This window comes from Halichoeres trimaculatus, unplaced genomic scaffold (genome assembly GCF_033239565.1).
Source record: "Halichoeres trimaculatus isolate MK-OKI-2021-1 unplaced genomic scaffold, fHalTri1.1 fHalTri1_scaffold_14, whole genome shotgun sequence".
NCBI classification, from domain to species: domain Eukaryota; kingdom Metazoa; phylum Chordata; class Actinopteri; order Labriformes; family Labridae; genus Halichoeres; species Halichoeres trimaculatus.
The window spans coordinates 9,280,832-9,304,534 of record NW_027437192.1 but is presented as its reverse complement, the minus strand read 5'-3'; the positions used below and the strand labels follow the sequence as shown (position 1 = coordinate 9,304,534).

Genomic DNA, 23,703 nt, shown 5'->3' with positions numbered 1-23,703 from the left:
TATGTGGAAAAAGCTACTATCAGACAGAGAGGTGGTATTGATGTAGATCTTTATATTTGTAGTGGAAAAACAACACAATGCTCAAAAACTATGCAAACAAATCCTCTCACAATGTATCTAAAAATTCCCCTGGATAGATATCAATTGAATTCAGTCCAATCATAAAGAAAAAACGATTGTTTCTCAGCCGTATGTGGGCGTATGTGTGTGTAGGAGAAGATCTGTTCTCCAATGGAGTTCAAATTGAGTGTGTGTTTCCATGTGGGCGTGTGTGAGTCGAGCTGGCAGAGAACAGAATTGGACAGGAGTCAAAGAGCAAAGTGTTTGGAGCAGGAAGCAGGAACGCACCGTCTCCTCCCCTCTTTATCCGCTCAGTTGAATAAAACATGCAAAGTGATGCTCGGTGCAATAAACAGGGCGATAAAGCACGCTTTAAAGCACCTGAGATGACACAGAATAGCAGCACTAAACCCAAATAAGGGACTGAATTATGTGGTTGTTTGATTGTTTATTACTTTTGGTGTCATAAACTTCAATAAAGAAATTTAAGTTATGAGGTACTTGTCTCAAAAACCAACAACAAAAGGCTTTCAGGTATCACAAAATGTGACACAGGAACAATTCGGTGCAAATTTATTTCAATTTTGCATTTACAGCCTTTTCTGAAACTACTTTCTAAATCCTAATCTTGTATCTTTATGACTTTTTTTTTACAACAATTTTTAGCCAATTGATATCAGAATTGAGTAGAACATTAGGTCAGAAAGGGCCACAAAGTCAAGCTTGGCCGACAGAACATCAGCAAAGCTGGTGCTGTGGATAAACTGCTTCAGCCTGCCTACTCTTGCTGCTTCACCTACTACTAGTGCCACATGTATGGTCACTGATGCCAGCTCTCCTCTGCAATGTACCCCGTGGGAGTCTTGGCTGCTGCTCTCCCTGCCACAGCCTTTCAAGTGTGCACTTCTAAACAAGAGAAGGTGTGCTCTCCCCAAACTCAGGCTTTGGCATAGGCACAAGGAAGAGCAAGGAGCTTTCAGACCAGAGCCCTACCAATAAATTTATCTTATCACATGCAAATAATAAACTCTCTTGAATTTCAGCAGGGAACAAATAAGTAAAGTGAAAAAAACATATATTCATACCAACATCTAAAAACACTCAAAACAGAGAGATCCAAGCTGCAAAGCAAATGGAGGGAAGAAGAGAATCCTAAAACTACAAACAGACTCAACAGAGACAGAAGTTACTGATAGAGTCCTTTCAATATGGCCAATAACATCCAGGTAGGTGTAATTTGTCGTCATATTTGTAACAGGCTAAATATATACACTCACAGACTTTGTTGTTTGGGCTAATGTATGGATATTCATTGATCAAGTCATCCATTTGTGTAAAATACTGATATGCTGTTTATATGCAATTAAAATGAGACTGATAGCTTTAATTTCTAATTGGGAAAAGTTGTGAGTAATTAAGTACAAAGCCTCTAATTAATTAATTAACTAATATAGTAATTTTTTATCAACTCCCACCACCAATAGCAATAATAACACAGATAATTGTAGGGCTTTAGCTATTTCCAGCACAGATTTATCTCTCATTTTTATTGATTAAAGGTTATGAATGAATTACTGTATAAAATGTGGAGCAGAGTTGAGAAAAAAGTGCATCAAACTTTCCAAAAACTCAAAATAAGCTCTTCAATTACTTTCTTTAACATGATCAAACCAATAAATGCATTTTTAAAAATAGCTATTACATTTTTTTCTTCCAATAATTTGATTAGAGGTTGACGTGCCAGAAAATTTAGAAACTGGGCGTTACTTTTTTAATGTAATTTACTGCAGTTTAGTTTGGTTAATACAAACAAGACAACAGGTTTAAAATGTTTCATTATCAGCAGCCATCTTGAGTGTTAAAAAAACAGCACTAACAATGCTACACTGTCAGTCATGGTATGAAACCCCGCACCCGTAAAAGAAACAAAGTTAGGAGTGACCAAATCCTGTATCAGTACCACATGAAATTTCATGGTCCATGTCTTTTGTCCCTATTTCAATCATCAGTCCACCCATAGGAACAAGTTAAGCAATGAGGCTGTAATTACTGAAAATGTACACCTATGTCATTTTCTCACCAGAGGCTACAAAATCCGTTTTAAAGTTTTAAGGGTTGTCTGTTATCACGGTGCTAGTTCAACATTTCAAACACAATGTGGTAATAACGTATCGCCTTCTTTGACCCAATTATTTTCAATTCTTCTGCTTTAAGTAGTGAAAATTACCCAAGTTGAGACATTATTTGGGCTCAAGTGTTTCAGGCTGCCACTTAAAATCAGATGAAATGATTTGTTCGCTGATTGCTGCGGTCTGAATGAGCCACAAAAGTCTCAGAATTGAAGGAATCCTGATTCAACAACATAATGAAAAGGCTGAAAAAAGATGCAAACAGTAGCAGAGACTTGTACTTTGTGTTTTAAGTATAATACTTACACATCATCATGCAAACTTTTGTCTGAAGATGTGTCTGAAAGTGACACTTCTTGAACTCTCTCTTATGTGTTATCTGTTTCTTGATGTTGATTTTTAAAATGAGGTCTAATAGGAGCGCAAAGACCTCTGAGGTTCTTGACCCGGCTGGTGTGTCCTATAGGACATGCAGTTTGAGCCCTTCACTCATTGGATCCCTCTATAGAGTCACTACTCCTATCAATGGATTATGCTAATCTGGATTATAGCTGAAGAGTGTGTGACAGCCGATTGAATGTGATTGGAGTGTTTGTACACATGTGCGTGTCAGCGTTACATGTTAAGGGTATTAAAATCAGAGGATGATAAAATGAGCTATAGGAAGCTTACAGTGGATTGTGTGGTAATTGATTGTGTGCATGTTTATGTGTGTGTGTGAATGTATATCTACCTCCTCCAGATGAGGAGTCCAACCCCCATGGAGAGCAGCATGATGAGGGCCGCCACAGACACGACGACGATGATCACCACCGGGCTCTGCTCGCTGGACGCCAGGGCCACTGGGAACAAAAACATACAATCAGCACACACTGGATGGAATTGGCAGATGTGGGCTTAGCTTCCATTGTAGCTGTTCCTTTCACATGCATTCTGCTCACTGACCAGAGGGGGGAGACAAATCTGGTTGCAAAAATTTGGTGTGTATGAAACCAACTGGAAAAACACTGGCTGTTTTTCAAATCGCCTACTACATCCTACATATGAATGTGGTATGACGTAGACACTGCATACTGCCTACTGCTTTTGCATGTAGTATGTAATATCACTGTTCTTTTAGGTCTCTTTTGTGGTAGTCTACTATAGTTTTCAGTTCGGAAGGCGGAGCTCAGCTGATAACTTTTGCTTTTATTACCCTTATTAAATATGTTAAAAAAATATATATATATATAAAAATATAAAAATATATATTTATATATATGGGTAGATCATGACATTTTACTTATTTTGTTAATCATATCACAACAGAAACATCATATTTGATTTTTAATCTTACACCAAAAGCCATATCATTTATTTGAAATAATCTGGAAAGGTTTTACTTTTTATTTTTATAGCTGATTGATATACAATGTTATAAAATGTTCTGTGACCCTGTCGTACCAATCAGGTGTTTTTTTTCCAGGGATTTTACCAGTGTTCTCTCAACACTTGTTGTTTTTAAGAAAGATAAACTCGCTGGGGATCGATAGAGCCTCCAGATCAGTCCAGAACAACTGAGAAGATGCTCCGGTGGAGAGATATACTTCAAGATCGCTGACTGGCTCAATCAAAAAGGGATTTGGCCAGCCCACTGCCTCATAGACCCCCAGAGACACTGAGCGTCTGATGGGTGGGACAAAGCCCAGCGTTTAGCCAATGACAGTCCAGTTTCCACAGTGGAACAACCCACTCTATGCTTCCCCGCTGAAGTCAGAAGACGCTGTGCGTCCGACTATGTTAAAGCGCTGAGACGCTGCGGGGATGAATGAGAAGGAGTTGGAGCCAGTTACCTGTGATAGGTAGCTGATCCTGAACATAAATGAAGGAATTCTAACGCATATTTTGTCAATGAAATGTACACACAGCAGTGCATATCACCACTTTTTTGCGTCAGGGTATTAGCGTCAGCACCGTGAGTTGTGGAAACATTATGCCAGGTAGACTGGTCTGTTGCATACTGAGAAATTTCCCTGGATCAGTAGGACATCAAGGGATTTTTGGCAAACTGCAGATTTTGCAAGTTTTCGCATTCTACTCACTACATACTACATACTACATACTACATACTACACACTACATACTACATACTACATACTAAATTTCAACCAAAATAGTAGACACTGCTAGTGTAGTAGGCGGTTTGGAAAACAGCCACTACTTTCCTACTAATTTAGTCCCTTAAAAAATGGATCCTAAACTGGGGGTCAGGACCCCAGAAAGCACTGTCAAGGGGGTCACAAATAGGAAACTATTTAGAATTTCATGTTTCATCCACTTTTCTGTCCAACAGAATCAAAATAAGAGCTGAATTTTAAATAATACAACCAAAAAATTTAGATCAGTCTCACTATTTCTTTGTTGGCACAAGATCCCCTTGTTGACTACACCAGGATAGCAATATCATGGCATCATAGGAGCTTTTTGTCCACAAGGGCCACCATTGCCTCCAAAGTGTGTGGGTTGAACAGGAAAGTGTTTTCAGATCAACTCTACAGTCCCACTGAAACACTCCTATTTCCACACACTGTACCTTCAGGCAAACTAATATTCATTGACTGCGTTCTCTAAGGTCAAGAATAAATTTTAATCTCTTAACACATTTTAGGATCATGAGACCAGGCTGAGCGAGCAGTAGCAGGCGGTAATCCTCCCAAAGCTGAGCACTAATTCTAAATGCATCAATGTGAAAACTCCCCTTTTCCCCCTCTGCTAACATCTGCCAACTTTCACTTTGGCTTACAATAAATCAACACGCACACTTCTAAAGTTACACTTGCCTCATGCATTATTCACCAAACCAAATCATGTTGTAAACTTTTAAAATTTGCTTTTCTTTCTCTTTTTTTTAATGCATGGTCACTGGAGGCATCTGGGTTGCTGCCTTGAGAGAATAAGGTCATTTGACACTTGATCTCGCCTCAGGCAAGTGAAGCTATCTGCATGCACATTGACCAAGAAGTTTTAGTGCAACTGAAACCTCTCACCCTGCAAGAGTGTATCCCATACCCCCTTAAAAAATGAAGGTGGATGAACTTTTGAGGAGCTGGTTTGTGGCCAAGTGTAGAAGATACTGGTGGAGTGGGGCAGCTCTCAGGTGAGTTGAACTCCATAAACAGCTAAGGGTCCTAAAGTACGGCTAGGCTGAGTGCTTGATTTCGATAGGCTGCAGGGTGTTAATTAGTTTCTAACAATGGATGTGTTCCAAGTGGTGAGGCAATGACATGCATAAAGACACGCAGAATCACAACCAGACCCTCACTAAGGCAGAGAAAAGACTGCTATGAATGGGATGGCCAAAGTGGGCCAAGGGACAAATGTTAAGGCTCAAACTCAGAAGGCTTATCTCCACTAATCACATCTACTGAAAAGGTAGGGTCTTCAGGATTTTCCTAAAAGAATAAAACGCCTCCAACCCTCTCCTCAGCCTGTATGTTGATGTTTTGGTTGAATGAGGTCATTTCTGGGCGGAGAGTAAGCATGGTCCCACCTGCCAATCACAGCACGCCCTGACTTTGCGTGTTAATCAGCAAGTGGAAGAGGCTATCCCAAGTGGCTACGATAGAGGACATAGCACGGAGGAAGAAAAACGCAACCAAAGCAAAACGAAATGTCAAACAGAAAAATCTTTTTCATAAACAAGGGTGAATTTTGGCTTGACTTTCACTCACTTTTGCGCACTTGGAGAGCAGCTTGGGATAAAGAGTGACACGAGTTGGCTTTATGCTGAGCAGGTATGTGTCAAATTCCAGTGATTAGCTTGTGCTAACATGCTAAGTCAGCTGCATGGCTGTTGAGTCTCTCCCAGGTAGAAACATGGTGCTGCAGGTGGTTGCTGGGCTAATGAGTGTGTTCTTGCAGTACTGGTTGGAGGCTGTGGGTGTGCGCTGCAGCTGGCACTGAGCCAAGTTTGAATTTGTATTTACAAAGAAGTAACCAAAATTCCTGCAGACCCTACCTTTAACTTCTAATAGTATGTAATCCAAATTGAGATGTACTCCTGTGCATTATTTTTCACTTTGAAGGTAACCCAACAGAACGACAATTTCTAAATCCATTCAACTTCTTATGAAATGTTGTGTTCACACAAGACATTATAAAAACAATTTGGGCAAGATAATTACATAAAGTAAAGACAAAGTAAAGACGCAAATAGACGCAAGTCTTTGATGGAGATGCCAATATCCAATGTGTCCATAAGCTAATGCCTTTATTTGCTTATTTGTAAAAAGTTGATTAAATACGATCCCAGCAAATGACTCCCACTGTGACGACCAAACATAAGCAGATGCGAACAAAACCCTTTGCGTGACTGACTTACATCAAAATAAGTCACTGTCAAAACGTAGATGCAATTTGACGCAAATTCCTGTTGGGCAATGCCAGTGACGCAAATTGCCCAAATGGAGTAGGTCAAACCCATGAATGACACAAGTTTGTGCATGTTCAATGAGTTGGAAGCTCTGTCAACTTATTCCTGACAGGTGAAAGACCATTCCTGTCACGATGGTCAATCAACACATAGATCTTCTGGTGAGTTGTAATGCAACCTGCAGAGCTGCGGGGGTTAATACATTTGTAAAACAGCTGAGAAAGCCACCAAGAAGATCACTTAGAGGAAAAGTGAGGAGGTTGGATTACCTGGTAAATTGAGAAAATCTTGATAAAACTTGATTCCAGGTTTGGGTTGTTTAAGCAAATTTGCACAGACCCATCCAAATAGCCAATTATCTTTTTGGATCCAAGGCACCTCGCTCTTTATTTGTTGGTCACCTACTTAACCACTTTATGTCTGTTTGTTTATTTTTCCTTGTTAGCTGTTGTTGATTTTCTCGCCATCATTTTACCTGTGCACATCTGTCAGGCTGTTCCATTTTTTTGGTGAAACCATCCAAAAAAAAAAAAAAAGATCTCAAAGAAGTCTTCCACAGCTAACTAGTTAAATCTCAAGTCTTCACACATAATCTCAGCCACAGTAACTCCCCTTTTTCTCCCTCATCACACTTTCACTCTATCAGTTTGCCTCACTGTGTGGGCTGGCCAGGTGCCTGCTCACACAAACCCCCCTATCACACTCTGCCCGAGAGGAGGGAGCGAAGAGAAAGTGAGGAGAAAACGTGAGGAGGCGTAAAACGGCTACTCACACTCGCCAAGTGTCTGCAGCTCCAGGGGAGCACTGTACGCTCCATAGTCGATGGGCGGCGGAGAGGAGGAGGAGGAGGATGAGGAGGAGGACGAAGAAGAAGAAGAGGAGGAAGAAGTAGAGGAGGAAGAGGAGGTGGAGGCAGAGGAGGAGGACAGGGGGGAGGAGGAGAGGGGCGAGGCAGGTGCTGGCGTAGAGAAAGGGCGGATGAGGAAGACATATGTGGTGCCGGGTTTGAGGTTGTTGACGCTGATGCGTGTGGCGGCTGTCTTCACAGTAGAATAGCTCTGATCCTTTTGTTCCTGTCGAGACAGAAAAGTGAAGAGAAGAAGTGAGAAGGTGGAGAAAGACAAACAGGAGGAGAAAGACAAGGAGCGAGACGAGTAGGTGGAATCTATTTGTGAGATTTCCAACAGCACAGTTTGTAACGCTCAGAGGAGACGTGTGAGACGTTTTTGCAACCAAATCAAGGACTTTTAGCTTTATTTACCGATTCAGTGGAAATGGGTTTCAAAGAATCACAGAAAGTCTCAGAGAATCAGACGGATTACCATAAAATCCTGAGGAGTTAGACTCCTTTAACCTTTAAACACAAAGAGTGTTCTTTGGAAATAAAACCAAACAATAACGGAAGCATGACTGGATTCATTAGAGAGGAAAATAAACGAATCATGTTGCTTATCTATTTTTCTTTTTGAGTATGACTCACAGCTTCCAAAATTGTGCACACAATAGGCAACACAAACTAATATAATCACACCATTTGTTGTCTCATGTTTGTTTTTTCCTAACTGAGCTGCTGAAGCACATTCAGGAAAAGAAGGAGGGAACAGTGAAGTAAGTACAAGAGAGTTTTTTAGGATTTGGAGCTGCTTGCTCAATCTTTGTTGCTTGTTTAATATACGGCTTGAAATGAATAACAACAAGAGGTAATGGAAAGCAGAGACAGAATGATTTAATACACAAGGTGAAGAAAAAAGGATGGAATATCAGTATATCATATCAAAATATCAGCAGGGACAAAAACAGTCAGAGATGACGTTCTGTAATATCAAGACATGACTCGGCAGTGAATTAGTCATTACTGTCGTCAACAATGTGTCGTTTTTTTATAGCCCAGGAGAAGAACATTCTGAATACCTCAGTCTGTTATCAAACCCTTGAGCTCCATAGCAGATGTGACTCTGTAAGTGCATGTATTGGTATTTCTCCTGGTGATGTAATACCTTGTGCTTTTGTAAAATGCATCATATCCTGAAAACCTGCACCGTCTAAATCACAAGTTATAAAAGCACCGACACTTTGGTTGAGAAAATATCAGAAATGGGTTCATTTATGAGATTTATATCAAAATAAAATGTACTGAAAGCACATCCCTTTATATTTTAAGCAAATGCTGAATGATGAAATGTTGTTGAAGGTAAATTATATATACTCTTCCTTTCAAGTCTACAACCAACATGTTTTCTGAATTGATGTTTTTTTTCCAAGTTCGTTGTATGACTTACATAAAAAGAAGTTAACTTAGCTACAAAATTGAGGTATTTTAAGTATTTTTTCTTATTAGTTGAATTGTGAACGGTGTTTTGTCAACTGTTGAGAAAACAGTCAGAGCAATAACATGGAAGCGAGGCAACCAGCTGCTGTAGACTTGGTCAGCATAAGTGCAGTGTTGCTAACTTTGTTGCTATAGTTACTGAGTATTCAGTATTCAGACCCCCACTGTGACTCTTTTTCCAAAACAAGACTAGGTTAAGGTTAGTTTGCAGTTCTTGACATATTTAGGGGCCATTTACACTACAACAATTTTAAGATGAAACGCAAAAGTTTACACAGGAACAGCATTTTAGCTGACCTGAAACACAAACTTTTGAAAACGGCCTCCAGAGAGGGATTTTTCTGAAACACTGAAGCCACCATTGCCATGTAAACAGTGTGCTGGAGTTTTCAGTGGAAACGCTAACGTCATACTCCGCTTCACACAAGCGCATACAACAGCACAAGAGTACTGCTGTTATGATTGTCATGGGCTACCATGTTGTGCTTGTGCTGCTCAATCTGCTGACTGTCTTTTAACAAAATGTGCATCTGTTGCTCCACTTCTGCACTTAGCATTCCCCAATATGCCAAATGAGCGGCCCAACTCTACTTCAACAGAGATCCACCAAAGCTGCTTCTGATCAAGATAGTTATAGTGCTAACAACTATTCCAGTCCTGGAATGCTTACTGCAGCGTTTTCAGTCCCTTAGCATTTCTGAGTAAACAGATTTTTTCTCTGTGGTTTCCTGTTATGGGGTAAATTGTGTCGTATAAATGAGGCCTGAGAGTCTTTTTACTGACTTTCCCCCCTCATTGTTATTCCTCACTCCTTCAGTGTTATTTACAATTAAATGCTAATAAGACAATGAGATCATTAAGGGACTTTCCAACAACTTTCTAGGCAGCCGATAGCTACTTTCCTTTCTAAGAACTTGGCAACACTGCATGAGTGTACGTCATACAACCCCAATTAAGAAACTGAACCGCCCCTTTGAGAAAGTCTGACCCAACACTTTTTATTTTGTGAAACTATTTTAATGTATAATATCTGAAGTTCTTTTTAGGCTTCATTTTTGCCAAAAGAAAGCTATTACGTTTCAAAATTTGCTATACACAAAAGACGAATGTGTTCTCCCGCTTTATACTTAAAACAAGAAAACTGAGCTGTCCCTTTGAGAAGATTACATCATTACCCCAATACCAATTTCGATGTAAATGTGAAAATATTTCCAAATTTGTAAATGTCTTATTCTTTAATTTTCTATGTGTAAAATCAATGCAACACTGATGTGTTCTTCTGCTTTAACTTACACCAGCATATCACTCATATAACCCCACATAAACAAACCATCACTTTAAAATTTACCCAATATCTATTATCTTGTTTTTGTTATTAGATATGGTTTTAAGTTTTGTTTCCTAAATAATCCTCCTAATAAATAAAAAAATAACCCTTAGATCAACTTTGCTGGGATCACATGAAGCTTTTCAACATATGCTGCCATAACATCACACCATTTTTCAATGCACTCAATAATAGAAAGTTAGGAAATTAAAGATTTTTTTCTTCTTTTTCTTAAATTTTAAACAGATTCCTGGCATATACCTCTTCTTCCAGATGAATGAGCTTGTTAGGTTTCTCTTTCTTTTTGATCTGCAATCACTTGAGGCCTCAGTCATAAATGTCAATAACGCTTGTTGGATTCATAAATGATTCCAAAACTTCCAGAGGGCACTATGTGTAAAATCACATCTTGCATGATGGGTAAGCTATGCCATATTTCTGGAATTTTTATGAGCTCTTTTCCACATCGGAGAAAGATTGCCTTTTTATTTCATAGCCCATCAACAATTGCTCTGTCTTCTCACTTCATGTCTATTTCTGTCTCTCTCTGTTTGCTTTCTCTCACCATGTTTCCGCGATTATTTTTCACCAACAAACCTTCCCCTCATCCCTCCTTTATACCCTCTGTAACTTTTACCTTCCATTATTTATCACTAAGGCATCTCATTCTTTCAGAGTGTCAGGCTCTGTAAACCTCAAACCATTCCTATTTCTCCCTAAAGAAGTGGGAGTGGATCAGTGAGGAGCAGGTCTTTATTAAATATGGTTGAGCACAGAGAAGAGGTGGAGGTGTGAAAATGGGTGAGACTGTGACACAGTGAAATAAGAATGTGGCGTATGAAAGTGTGGAGAGGCGTGAGCGTGACAGCTGTGGTTTACGTGCATGACATATTTACAGCGAGGACTATGACGGCTGACACGGAGGCCACAATCTGACGGAGTGCTGAGTTAAATGGGTGTGATAGGGCCAATGAAATTACAGTGGTTATGCAGCAAAGCAGAGGGAGATGTGGCAGTAATGTGGACTCAGAGTTACAGATAATTGGTCCCTGAAACATGAAAGTACCAGATTCTTGAACAATATCTCAGTCAAAGGAAATTATGAGGCCATTGATGAGATTTTAGAGTGGGACTGATGTTCAACTCAATTCAACTTAAGAAATTTATTGTAGAAGAGTAATTTTCAAATTAAACAGTCTGGAGTATTTAAGTAATTTTTCTACAGTTGCATAAATCACTTGTCTGTATCCGTGTAGAATGCCACAGAAAACTGCTCAAAAAGTTTAAACTGAGAGATTTAAAGAGTGGGTATAATGTTTTTGTTGTTGTTTTTCTCACTTTTTTTCTCTCCCTCTGACACCCCTGTAGACCAGCTGAACAAAAGAAATATTTTTCTTTCACCATATCTAAAAACAACAACAACAACAACAAAACTACTTCAGCCTCTGTCTGCTACGCTTCACTTTAGCTACTGTCTCTTTAAGGCTCCCCGCTCCGCAAAACCCCTCTCTCTTCTGATTGGCCAACCTTTGAGGCCTGTGGGGGGCAGAGCTTTTAGATATGAGACCTTGGTATTTGAGGCCCACCCCTCCAGTGTTTAATAGGTCAGCTGATCAGCTGTTCCTAAGGGTGCCAAAAACTAAGCAGAAGCTCAGAGGGGATCAAGCATTTGTTGTTGTGGCTACAAAACTTTGGAACGATTTACCACAGCAATTAAAACAAACCTTTTCTCTGCCGGTTTTTAAATCTCTTTTTAAAACCCACCTTTTCCCTCTGGCTTTTAACACACAGTAATCCCTGATTCTATTTATTGTATTTATTTAATTATTTGATTGCTCTTTGAAGTGTTTCTTTTGTCTTATGTTAGCCATGTATTTTACTTTTTTTAAGTATTTAATTTTTCTGTACAACACTTTGGTCAACAGTGTCTGTTTTAAAGGTGCTTAACAAATACCAACCATACTATACCAACTTTATTTATAAAGCACTTTTAAAAACAACCACAGCTGTAAACAAAGTGATGTACAGGTAGATTCAATTAAAAAGCTAAACACAGATAATGGAAAACAGACACATAAAAAAACATACTAAAAACAACTAAAAGCAAATAAAAACAGGTAAAAGTGAATAAAAGAAAATGAAAGGGAATAAGACTGGACAACAACAAAGCAAAGAAATAAAGTTGGATTGGAAAGTTAGCAGAGCCTCATGCATTGACCTCATATTTTGGTAAGTTGCTATGATCTCGTTAAGATCTTGTTGAAATCTTGAGCAAATCTCATTCTACTTCTATAACAGACTGTTTTAAAGAGTTGACAGATTCAGGGATTTCTACAACATATGTGTATGAAGTGGTACAAAATTCTGTACACATGTAGTGTGAACACTCAGCATTGTTACTTTTCATTATAAAAAGAAGGGACAGCTTAATACCCCCTCTTTAAGGAAACATTTTCACTAATGTGTATCCAATTCATCCATCACATAACTGACAGCTAAAAAAACAGACATTAAGCTTGTTAATGAGACTACACTATTAAAGAATGAATGTTTTCTTTCAGTATTGGTATTTTCATGAAAGGCCTCTTCATGAAACACTTAAACCTGAAAAGTTTATGGTGTGTGTGAATTTACCTTCTCGTAGTACTTGACCTCATATTCTGTGCGGCTGCTGTTCGGGTAGGATGGCTCCCTCCACACCAAGGTTATGCTTTTCTGCTCGATCTTCTCCGCTCGCAGCTCGCTGATAAGAGATGGGGCTGGAAAGAGCAGGAAAAAAAGAAAAAGGAGATGAGTTCAGGGATCTCCGCTTCATTCAATATAAATACAACAGCTCGAGGAGATCACGGACATCAGAAACAGTCTTTACTCGTCTGTATTTCCAGTTTTTACTCAAAGCTTGACTGTGCAGGTAAAAGTCAAGAGGGGAACCAGGGAATTCTGCAATGAGGTTGGTTATACCTGCCTGTAGAAAATCATACACTGTGAAGTCTGCTGTATTGTCAAATCTGAAGGGACAGAAAGAAAGACAGAGGACAGGAAGGAGGGACGGCGGATTAATTATTGAAGCAGACAGCTTCATTGTACACCATGAATGGACAAACACGACTTAGGTTTCAGTGTCTGAGTGAGTGCACGGTGTCTCGGTCGCTACATTGGGACTGACAATAGATCAATACAGATATGGATTGACTGACAAGCTCGTATCGACACGGGGCTAACAGATGAAGACATCCTTAATCTGCACTCCTCCGGTCTCTCAATTAAAAACTGACCTCAGAACTTTTTCTGACTCAATCTGGAAGAGCAGAGTGAAATCCAACCCTATGGATATTTCACCGCTCATCGATCACAACAGAAGATGAATTATCCACGCGAAGCCGTCCAAATTAAGATGCACAGGCTCAGGCCAAAGCAAACAATTACATTAAAAAAGCAGTCCTTTGTTTCTCAGTCAACAACTGACAGGCAGCACATAGTGGCATAATCAGCCGGCACCACCCACTCCCCGCTTAAGTTGTAATTATGTTGTGTATAATGAAGTAGCAGAAAGGGCTGTCACTCAAAAATACTTGGAAAATAAAGGGGTGCAGTTAGAGGAGTCAAAAGGCTGTCATTATGGGAGGATCTGTGCCATTAAGGCCATTAGGGTATGGATTAGCCAGGGAGGGGAAGGGCTGACTTCAGTTGTCTATTGTTGTTGATCACAATTAATGCTGCTTTTTCACTTACTGAATAACTTTCTTTCAAAATAGACCAAGATTCCACCAACCTTTTCATTACAGTAAGTTTCATTTCTTGAAAAGTACACACATCTTTAACATAGACTCTACGTAACAGTCAATGGTTCTGGGTTTAGATTGGTGCATTGGTATCACCATGCAGCATTGTAAGTAGCAGGTGTTTATCTGTTTTGTTGCATCAAGTTAAAAAGATGATCACAAAAAATCCCTTGTTCTTGGGGAAAGTTCATTGTTAATAAATTAAAGAGGGGGTATTTCCCTTTTTTCCCCCAAAGGAATTATACTGCCACAGGCACTGTCTCTCCAGTGGTGGCTTTATACAATTTATAGCTCAGAAAATGTCCAATTTTTCTCTCAATGGTGCTTAAGAAAACCTTAATTGTGGCTTTTGTCTAAAATGCTGAAACCCCTTCTCCCTGATTGGCCATCTCTCCAGAGGCCTGTCTAGTGTGGGGCTATAGGCAGACCTTGGTGTTTGAGGCCCCCTTCTCTAAGTGATTTCGCGAGCAGATAGTTTGGAGCAGTTCAATGGCAGATTTAGGGATTTCAATGACATATGAATATAGCAGTTTGAAAATCTGGATATGTTCAGTATGGAGATAACTCATACCTATATTTGAAACATAGGAAAGCGTGATACCCCCTCTTTAATTTTTATTTATTTTTTATTTTTTTGAAAATTCACGACTATCAAGAATTTGATGCTAAAATCAAGTAATAATAATATCAATTAATTAATTAATTAAATATCAGCATCAGTCGAGATTGCATCTAAAATAAAAATCGTATCCCTTGTTCTCGCCACCAGGGCGAAATCCACTGGTTAGGAGGAAAAGGCCTACTGTATGAAACCAGATCAAAGTATTAGCCCACTTTTTACTAGATTTATTTCCAAAGATAACATTGTCCCAAGAGTTTATGATTGGCTTGATCTTGATTACTGGTTCTGCGTCTTTATACCATATCACAAAGTAAAATGTGTTATTGATATACTTTTTAAAAATGAACTAAAAATGGGGGCTTTGTATGTAATGGAGGCTAAACATCAAAGAGGGACTATCTTTAAATGACATATGACCAAGCAACGAATAGCCAGCTTGTAAAACGTGAAATAAAATAAAAGATATATATATATATATATATATATATATATATATATATATATATATATATATATATATATATATATATATATATATATAAAACACAAAGGAATGAAAAACACTGACTTCAAAACATGTGGCTTCCCATAAAGGGGTTCACAAACCGATGGTTTGCCTTTTTTGAAATCTGTCTTTTATCTGCTTTTCTCTTTCTTTTCTCTCAATCAGGTGACTGCTCCATTTTCTTTCCCCCTTGATCTCCTTCCTGACCTTTACTCACCAATTCATCTTTTTCCCTCCCTGAAAACAGCCACAGTAATGAATATGTTCCTCCTGTCACTCCCACTATGAGGAAAAGCTATGATAGCACAGAGAATACCACGCACATGTACACAAACAGAAGCAAAGTGTCTGTGTGGCAGCTTCAGTGCTGCTCTGAAGCAGGATATTACAGTCATTTTAGGCGGCAGATCAAAGACACACTCGATCTGTCTGTATCTCTCTCTGGCTGTCCATCTCCATCTGTCTGTTTTTTGATGTCTCAGAAAATACAGGTATTTATCCATTATTCATGGTGACTTCTGTGCTATCACAGAGGAAAGGTGGGTGTGTTCCAGTGTTTATCTGTGTGTGTGTTTGTGTGCTGCGATGAGCTCTGAATCTCTCATTTTATGCCGGCCCAATCAAGCTGAATGGAGAAGGAAGAAAATCCAGACAGTATAATGAGTCTGCACATTTGTATGTTTGTGTGTGTTTGGGTGTGTGTCTGGTTGTTTGTCTGTTCATTTACAGCAGGAATGAGGCTGGGTATTTAAATAAATGAAATGCAATCAGCAAATTTAGAATAAAATGGAGACATGTGGTGACAGCTTTTATACTGAAATATGACATCAGTTGAATTATTTAGTCGTTGCAGTTGGTTGTTTTGGGTTTGTGTCTCATTTAATTTGACTGGATATGAGACCAAAAAAGAAACTCACAGGGATCATATAAGTCCCTTAAAGTGACAATGTTGACACTGACATCACATATGTAGCATCAATACCTTACAAATATGTATATCTTTGCACTTACTATTTACTTACTTTTGAATTTTCTATTTTTATGCTGTTGCAACACTTTTTTTTGCTTTTTTTGTCAAGCTATTAAGGTTTACCACCAATAACTGTATACAGTATAACCCAATGTGACAACCCCACTCCTTTTCGAGATTAACATTAAGAAAATGACTTTTTGAAGACCAAATCTTGTTTTGTATTAAAAACAATGTCATGGTAACATAACAAAGCAGAAACTTTGGTCTAAAAATAGGCCTTACCTAAGGCCTGTGCTAAAAACTGCAGTTCATTAAGTGTCCACTCGAGGCTGGCTTCAGGAACCCTTTAAATTAAATAGACACCAATCCAAGATTGGGTTTGAAAAGCATATTTTTACCATCCCCACACTGTACGGAGCTGTATTTTTTCAGGCCTCATTGTTTTAACTAAGTTATTACACTTCCACTTTTTTTACTATTTAAGGGCATATATTGGCTTTTGTCAATGGTTGGCTTCAAAACTCCATATACAAAACAAATGGGTGATGTCATGAGGACACAGTCTATTGACAAAATCAACACAACAAATGTTTTTTATTCACGAAATTTTTATTAACAGTGTTTTTTAAAGTGACTGTTCAGGTGATGGGTATATTGTTAGCCTAATAGCACAACTGCCTAAGTTGAATTTAGAAGTTTTCAGAAAATAAGGAAAAAACACACTTTTTAGGTTTCTCCATTTTTTCTTATTACTATTTATAATATTTTGTTAACATTATATATATTATTATTTTAAACTTATTTATTTTGTTTATTCATTTATTTATTTTTTACGTTGGCAATTATGCTATTAGGCTAACAATGTTTTGGATTTGTTTTTCATTAACTTACAAACATGTTAATTCAAAGATGATTTGTGATGTCATAATTCTTGGCAGCTTAATGAGTATGTAATATATCTACAGCATTGATGACCTTTGTGTTGAAAAAAAGAAAACAAAACGCAACTTTGCCTCTGATTTTCTAAACCTTTCACTTTCACTAAATTCTTTCAAGCTTGAAAGACGACCAAATCAGGTTTTACTTAATACTCTGGCACCATGCACTGTTGCGACACTTACTGACAGTTAATTACTAATCCTTGAACACATGAGACCCTTCTTTTGCAGACTTATGTCAAGGAGAAAAAGTTTTATTCAGCTCATTAAGATATACATAATTAAAGTAACAAACAACTTAAAAAAACACTAAATGTGTTAATTTTTTATTATATATTTATTTTTTCTGAGCCTAACCAAACTATTAAAAGAAATGCCAAAGAGAAATCCAGTTCTCTAATTTGAAATTTTTAAGTGAAAAACTTCCATCAAAAGTACAGCAAGATTGAGATATGCTGCTTTGCTGCAAGAAAATAACCTAAAAAGTTCTTTCTGAAGTTGCACCTTAATTGTTGAAAGGGTCATAGTACTCTTTGAACTGGCAGGAAATGTAAAGAGCAAAATTTAGTAGCAGTTAAAAAGTATTAATACTTTGCTTTGAAGCTTCAAGTCATTCTAGGGATTAATTTAACACAGCTTATTACAACATAAATGATACATTTTCACTGCATACAAAATGTGGTCAGGGTATCTGTAGGCACTAAATGAAGAAAAACGCTAATGAACAGAATATAGGAATATAAATAAACAGATAAATTATTCTTAATGATGAATGAGTCTGTGAAGGCATTCATTATGAAGTGTAGAGAAAATACAACTGCAGCCAAGCTCATTAGAACGTAAAGCAATTACTCCCACGGCATTAAAGAAATTGAAAAAAAAAAATGAAGCCAGGTCGTGTGATGGTTCAGAATAAAATAACACCTCCTTTACTTTTCAAGTCTCTACTACCAAACAGAAAGAGAGGCAGAGTCTTACACAGTGTCTGCCTGCTCCACCAGCTTTTCCTGCGGGCCACTGTTTGCTATTCTTTCCTTCCTTATGTGTTGAATTATGCATCAAACCTGTGTCTGCCTGCAGACTCCACATCACAGCTCAGTCTGACATAAAATACACAGGTGTGCACGTCTCTATCAATACACAGCTACATAGAAAAACTTGGGTGTTAAAATATAAAGTGATAGGATGGGTTGAGTAGATTTTCACCTCTGCTGCGGGAAAAGGTGGAGTTTTATTGCTGTGGCAAACATTGTGAAAGAGCCTGAACCATCCTCATTCAACTCTAAAAGAACTGACATATTTTCGATGATAAAGTCTGAGGCATCCATTACACAATAAACTTTCAAATCTAACAGAAGTCATCTGTCATTAAGCTTGACTATGTCAATTCCACTCCTTCAAAACCACTAGACTTGGTCAAACTTGAAGGAGTAAACAAAACAAAACAGAAAATATTTAGTGGTTTTTCAAATAACTTTTTATGCCTTTATTTGGAGATGAATATACAAGCAGAGGAAAAAGTCAGAGAGTTGGAGTGACATGAGCAAAAGGTTGCATTCTGGCCATGGCCACCCGACCTAAACTGCTAGGCTATGCTAGTGGGTTAGAGTTATCCCACAGACAATGTGTGGTGCTTTCACTGTTATTCAGTCACTGAGCTTCTTACAAGTGCTTCAAAACAGACAGTTCAGGTGGTTACCTGCCCACAATGCCAAAATAGATAATGACATAAACATAACATTTAATAAATCTTTGTACTTGACTGCACAGAGTTTAAGTAACAGGCATACTAAACAAAAATAAGGAACTTTTTTCAACCAACAAGCACTGTGAGGGCTATCCATTACACATTGATCGCAGGGAAACCTTTGGAAGGAGTTTTTCTGGGATAAAGACTGAATTTCCTACAATCACTATGTACAACTGCCATGGCAACAAAAGTTGGTACTGATACGATTTTATTGATACCAATTAGGGATGGGTACCTTTCACATTTAAAACGATTCCGTACAGATGCCCAGTACCTGGCAATTGGTATCAGGACTCAACGGAACCACTTTCCGGTACTTTTTTTTGTGTGCATGTGGTAAAAAAAAAACAACCAATTTGTTTGATAGTAAAATTTTATTTTTAATTTCACATATTTGTTCCTTAATATATAAACTTGCAATTCTGTGTTCATGTCCAGCATGGAAAATAGCCTACTCCTCCGCTCCCTCACAGTCACAAGGATGCATTTAGGTACCTGAACATGGTACCCTTGACTTTTACGTGAATTGGTACCCGGTACTTTTGACACATCCCTAATACCAATGCCATTATGGATTCCGCTATCTAATACTTTTCCTTATAGAGTCTCCCTGTGAATCTTCTGTGTACAAAAAGCAGGCTTTACAGGGTTTCGGTGTTAACATTTTAATGAGTTTATAAGTAAATAATTATGAAATTGGTCTCTGGATCTGTAAATCTCTGGATTTAAATACATTAAAAAAAAGTAAAAATCTTTGCACATGGTCACTGAATCCTAGATCGCTGGACATAGGTGAATAAACATAAATAATCTTTGAACACTCTTGGCGTCCTTTTTGATAAACTGAAGTCAATCTTCTGATCGCTTCAATGTCTTGTCTTGGAAATTCTTCTGGTGACTGACGAGCGTGACATGTGGCACGTCACATGGAAGATAAGCATAAAGGCTAATGATGTCGATGGATTGAACCATTTCTAATTGATTCTTAACAGGAGCCTGTTATCAATACTCATCCCTGTTTGTAAGTGTTGCTGAAGCATTTCACTTCTAAAAACTTTCTGTCTTACTGGATTCATGTTCATAGAAGGAAGTTATATAAATATGAGACTGTTTCAGGATCCTTCGTAACCCCAAAGAGCCTTTAAGTATTGTAAATGTATATATTTTCTCACGTACTTGGCAAAATTGCTGTCATGAGCGTGTCCTTCTGGTAGAAACAACTCAACTCATTTTACTTCTGGTCTCTGGTCTTATTTTTGTTGGCTCATCCATCCACACTGACTCTAACACATTTTAACTGACTTTGACAGGTTGTCTAACTTAACACGGGGATGGTGAGCTGGAGGGGACTTTTTTGATGTTGTGTAAAGGGACATAGTTGCGTGCTCATGTGTTGTTAAGACACGGTTGAAGTTGCAGCCTGACTCTAAACTTTAATACAGGTCTTAAAGAGCTGCATACAGAGGTAGCATGCATGGATAAAACAGCAATCAAAGCACAATCTATAGTGTGAAGTGGCAATAAATAAATTAATTAAACAAGAAGCAAAAGATTCAAGATCTAACACACACATGGCACAAACAAGCAAGAGTGCCTGGCAGGAAGTGGTGGTTAGTGTTAGGTTTTGCGCTATATATCACAGGAAGAAAACAAAGCCCATCACCATCTTTCACACTCACACATGTACACAAATTCCAAAACACACAATGGTCTTCACAAGTAATGGAGAGAAGGTGATGGCCTCGTGGGCAATAAGCCTCTCAGTTTTTCTGCTGAAGCACACGGCAGACGCTCCCAAAGCCTCATCATAGAGCAGAAATCACACGGCAGAAGCCCTGATAGGCACTCGTCACAAAGATATAAGGCTTCTGATAAGATCCAATATGAAAGCTGTTCTGTACACACACCAATCACTGGCACAGATAATGGTCTATAAGACTTCAAAGGGACACACTGATGAGAGTGGGAAAGTGAGGCATGGGGACGTGTAATAGATGGAGGTTGGTGTGAGATGGCAAACAGGGAGCGCACAGCTGTTCCTCTCTGCGATTAAACTTCCATATACAGGCGGAGAGAACGAGCAGGAGCTAGATGTCTTTTAGGTTTCATAGATTCTGACTCTGCTTATCAGGAGGAGGAGGAGTCTGAAGCGTTGGTACATTTCTTCACTCTGGGGACATTGCTGGCAAAAACAGACAGCTCCAGTACACCAAGTTAAAGTTTCTTTTCATATTTTTTCAGAAAAAATAAATCAAGTAAGAAGCAAGAACACTTTTGGCTCGAGGTGCTGTAATCTGAAATATTCTCTTTCGTGTCATGCTATATACACTTTCAATCTCCTGATTTGGGTGCTAAACTTGCTGCTTCTCCTGACTTTGATGATGACAAGGAGCATCAAAAAGAAGCTTGTCCTGTTGTTGATAAAACTTCTCTTTTCAAGTCTTGTTTAACACTACAACAACCATGATGGTAATTTTTTTTTACCATTATTAATATCTATTGTCGTAACTTTTCAAAAATAAAAATCAACGACCTGAGGATCACTGACTTTTCTTTAAAGTGTCTTTTTTTTAAATGTGTGATTGATTTCACATAGATTACACTTAAGGAGCATAAAATATCACAAAATCCATCTATTTTTTTCCATAAGTGATCATATTAACCACATTGTGGTTGCCTAGCAACTAACTGAAGGAACTGTCAGAGTTGGTAACATTTTAGTTTGAGTCTATGTGGCACAGTGGGACAACATGAACAGTAAAACGTGAAGAAAAAGTTTTAATAAAATGATGGAATTAAAACACTTCTATTGTTAAATTGGTCTAAAACAAAAGAGATGACAATACATGGTTTTTGCAGCAGAAGACTTCCATCTTTGAAAAACAGCCTTAAACAAGAACTAGAAATGTATGTAGTTACATATTTTAAGTTCTAGTAAAATAATTCATTTAGACTTATTCAGCTGGCTGAATTTATTATATGACTGTCTTAATAGCTTTATAAAATTACAGCCAGAGATGACTAAATCTCACTTTTACTCATGTAAATCAACTGTCTGGATGTTGTACTTCTTTCTCTGAGCCTTGGGTCTGGTTGTGGTTTGGGGATTTTCTTCCTCCCTCTGTTTACTTTGCAGCTCAGAGTTCCCTTTTCGTAGAGTTCTCTTTCGTATTATTGTATGCTTGTATAAGTTTCTGATAACATTGCAGCTTCCAGTATTTTGGTGTTAGCTGTAAAAATCACAAAACAAAGCTCCTCTCTACCATCATGCAATGAGTGGTGCATAGTGCTGTAACTGAGCCTTACACTCACAATAGAGCAGGGGAGGGGCGGAGTACGCATGAGTGAGAAGAGAAACTGAAACTTAAGTATGTACTCTCGTGTTCATTTTTTTATTGTGGAGAGCTGGGAGAGAACCAGGCGGGGATCAAAGCAAACCCCAAACCCAGCAGACTGGCTGTTCGCAGTCACACCTGGCAGGATTTAGCAGATTTGAGATAAAGACTCTGTTTCCCATGAGCACTATCACCCACTGTCTTAAAGACATGACTCTTGCCAAGGTGTGCATTTATTTTAGAAATAAATAAAGACTGGATCTCCTTTTAATACTACTTTTCTTGTTCAAGACAACTTTTGCCAAATTGCAAAATGACAAGGTAATGTATTCATTTAATGTAGTGGTATTGTTTGAAACGTGGCAATAAGCAACATCAAGAAATCCTCGCCAAACAAGTTGTTTTAGTTCACTGACCTACAAAAACTTTTAGCGCTGATTGAACCGTTATGAAATATGTTCTTGTGTTCATGGTCTGAAACTTTATATAGAGAGAACTATGAGAGATCATAACTTGCTTTCTAAACCTCAATACTAAGTTGAGAAGTATGTGTCATCCCAACATCAAACTCACTTCTTGGTACCCAGTCCTTCAAACACTGGGGGTTACTTGGCAGCTGTGTGCTCAGGTCTCCATGGCAGGTAGATCTAAGAAAAGACTCTGGCCAAGGATGGCAGCCGTTGCTGTGGGCTCTTGCATCCATGTGCACAGAGACAGCTCAGGTACAACTGGCGTCTCTATGTCCTTATCCGAAGAGACAGGCGGAGGAACTGCTCTCCCCAGAGGCCACAGCATGAGCACAGGAGAACATTTTGGACCCATTCTTACTTTTTTAAGCTCTTTTCATTCCTCCCCACTCCCTGTTCATCTCCCTTGTCTCTTTATCTCCATCTCCCCTCTGTTCACAGGGGAATCTGTTGTTCCCCACAGGCCTGTTTGTGCCTCTGCTGAGATGACATCCATCTTATCAGGAGGGGGTTTCATTGTTCTTCTTCTCACCCTCTCCACCACATGAGCAAGTCCACACAGTCCCCTGTGCTTTCGCATATTAAAGAGTGGAAGCTCTCATAATGAAGAGATGAAAAAGCTACAAGTTGTGGGCAGGGATGATTGAGAGAGCCGGGTATGTTGGGCTTGTTCATGTTCAAAGGGTTAATGGGGAAGAAGATTGAGTTCCTGGTGGGCACAGCTCCACAGGCTTCTACCTGGGGGTTAAATGGATGGTGTTACGATTTATGTGACTGACAGCAGCGGAGTGGGAACATTATGTCTCTTTTGGTGCTTGTATCCCCTGGGCTTTGAATACACCTACTGCCACAAGCATTTCTCCTGGGGCTTCTGAAGTCCCTGTAGGATTTGCATTTGCATGTGCTCTTCTTGAATGAAAGCATCAGTTTCAAACAGAAAGGCAGCGATGTGGTATTTTCAAGTATATCCACTGATTATAACCTCAAAATGACATGAATAAAATATTTTGTACATCCATAAATCATATAAAACAATGCATAAGCTCCTCTCAGGATCCCTGCTGCAAACATTCAG

General features: G+C 38.6%; 1 protein-coding gene across 3 annotated transcripts in view; it reads right to left on the bottom strand.

Annotated features, from left to right (window-relative positions):
• Positions 1-23,703, bottom strand: part of epha10 (EPH receptor A10) — a 228,508-nt gene that overhangs the window by 44,260 nt on the left and 160,545 nt on the right. For all 3 annotated transcript variants that reach the window (XM_074687701.1, XM_074687702.1, XM_074687703.1), the window contains exons 6-8: positions 12,891-13,015; positions 7,373-7,673; positions 2,923-3,031 (exon numbers count right to left, since the gene is read on the bottom strand). In XM_074687701.1, coding sequence (XP_074543802.1) covers positions 2,923-3,031; positions 7,373-7,673; positions 12,891-13,015 — 535 coding nt within the window. The remainder of the gene's footprint in view (positions 1-2,922; positions 3,032-7,372; positions 7,674-12,890; positions 13,016-23,703) is intronic.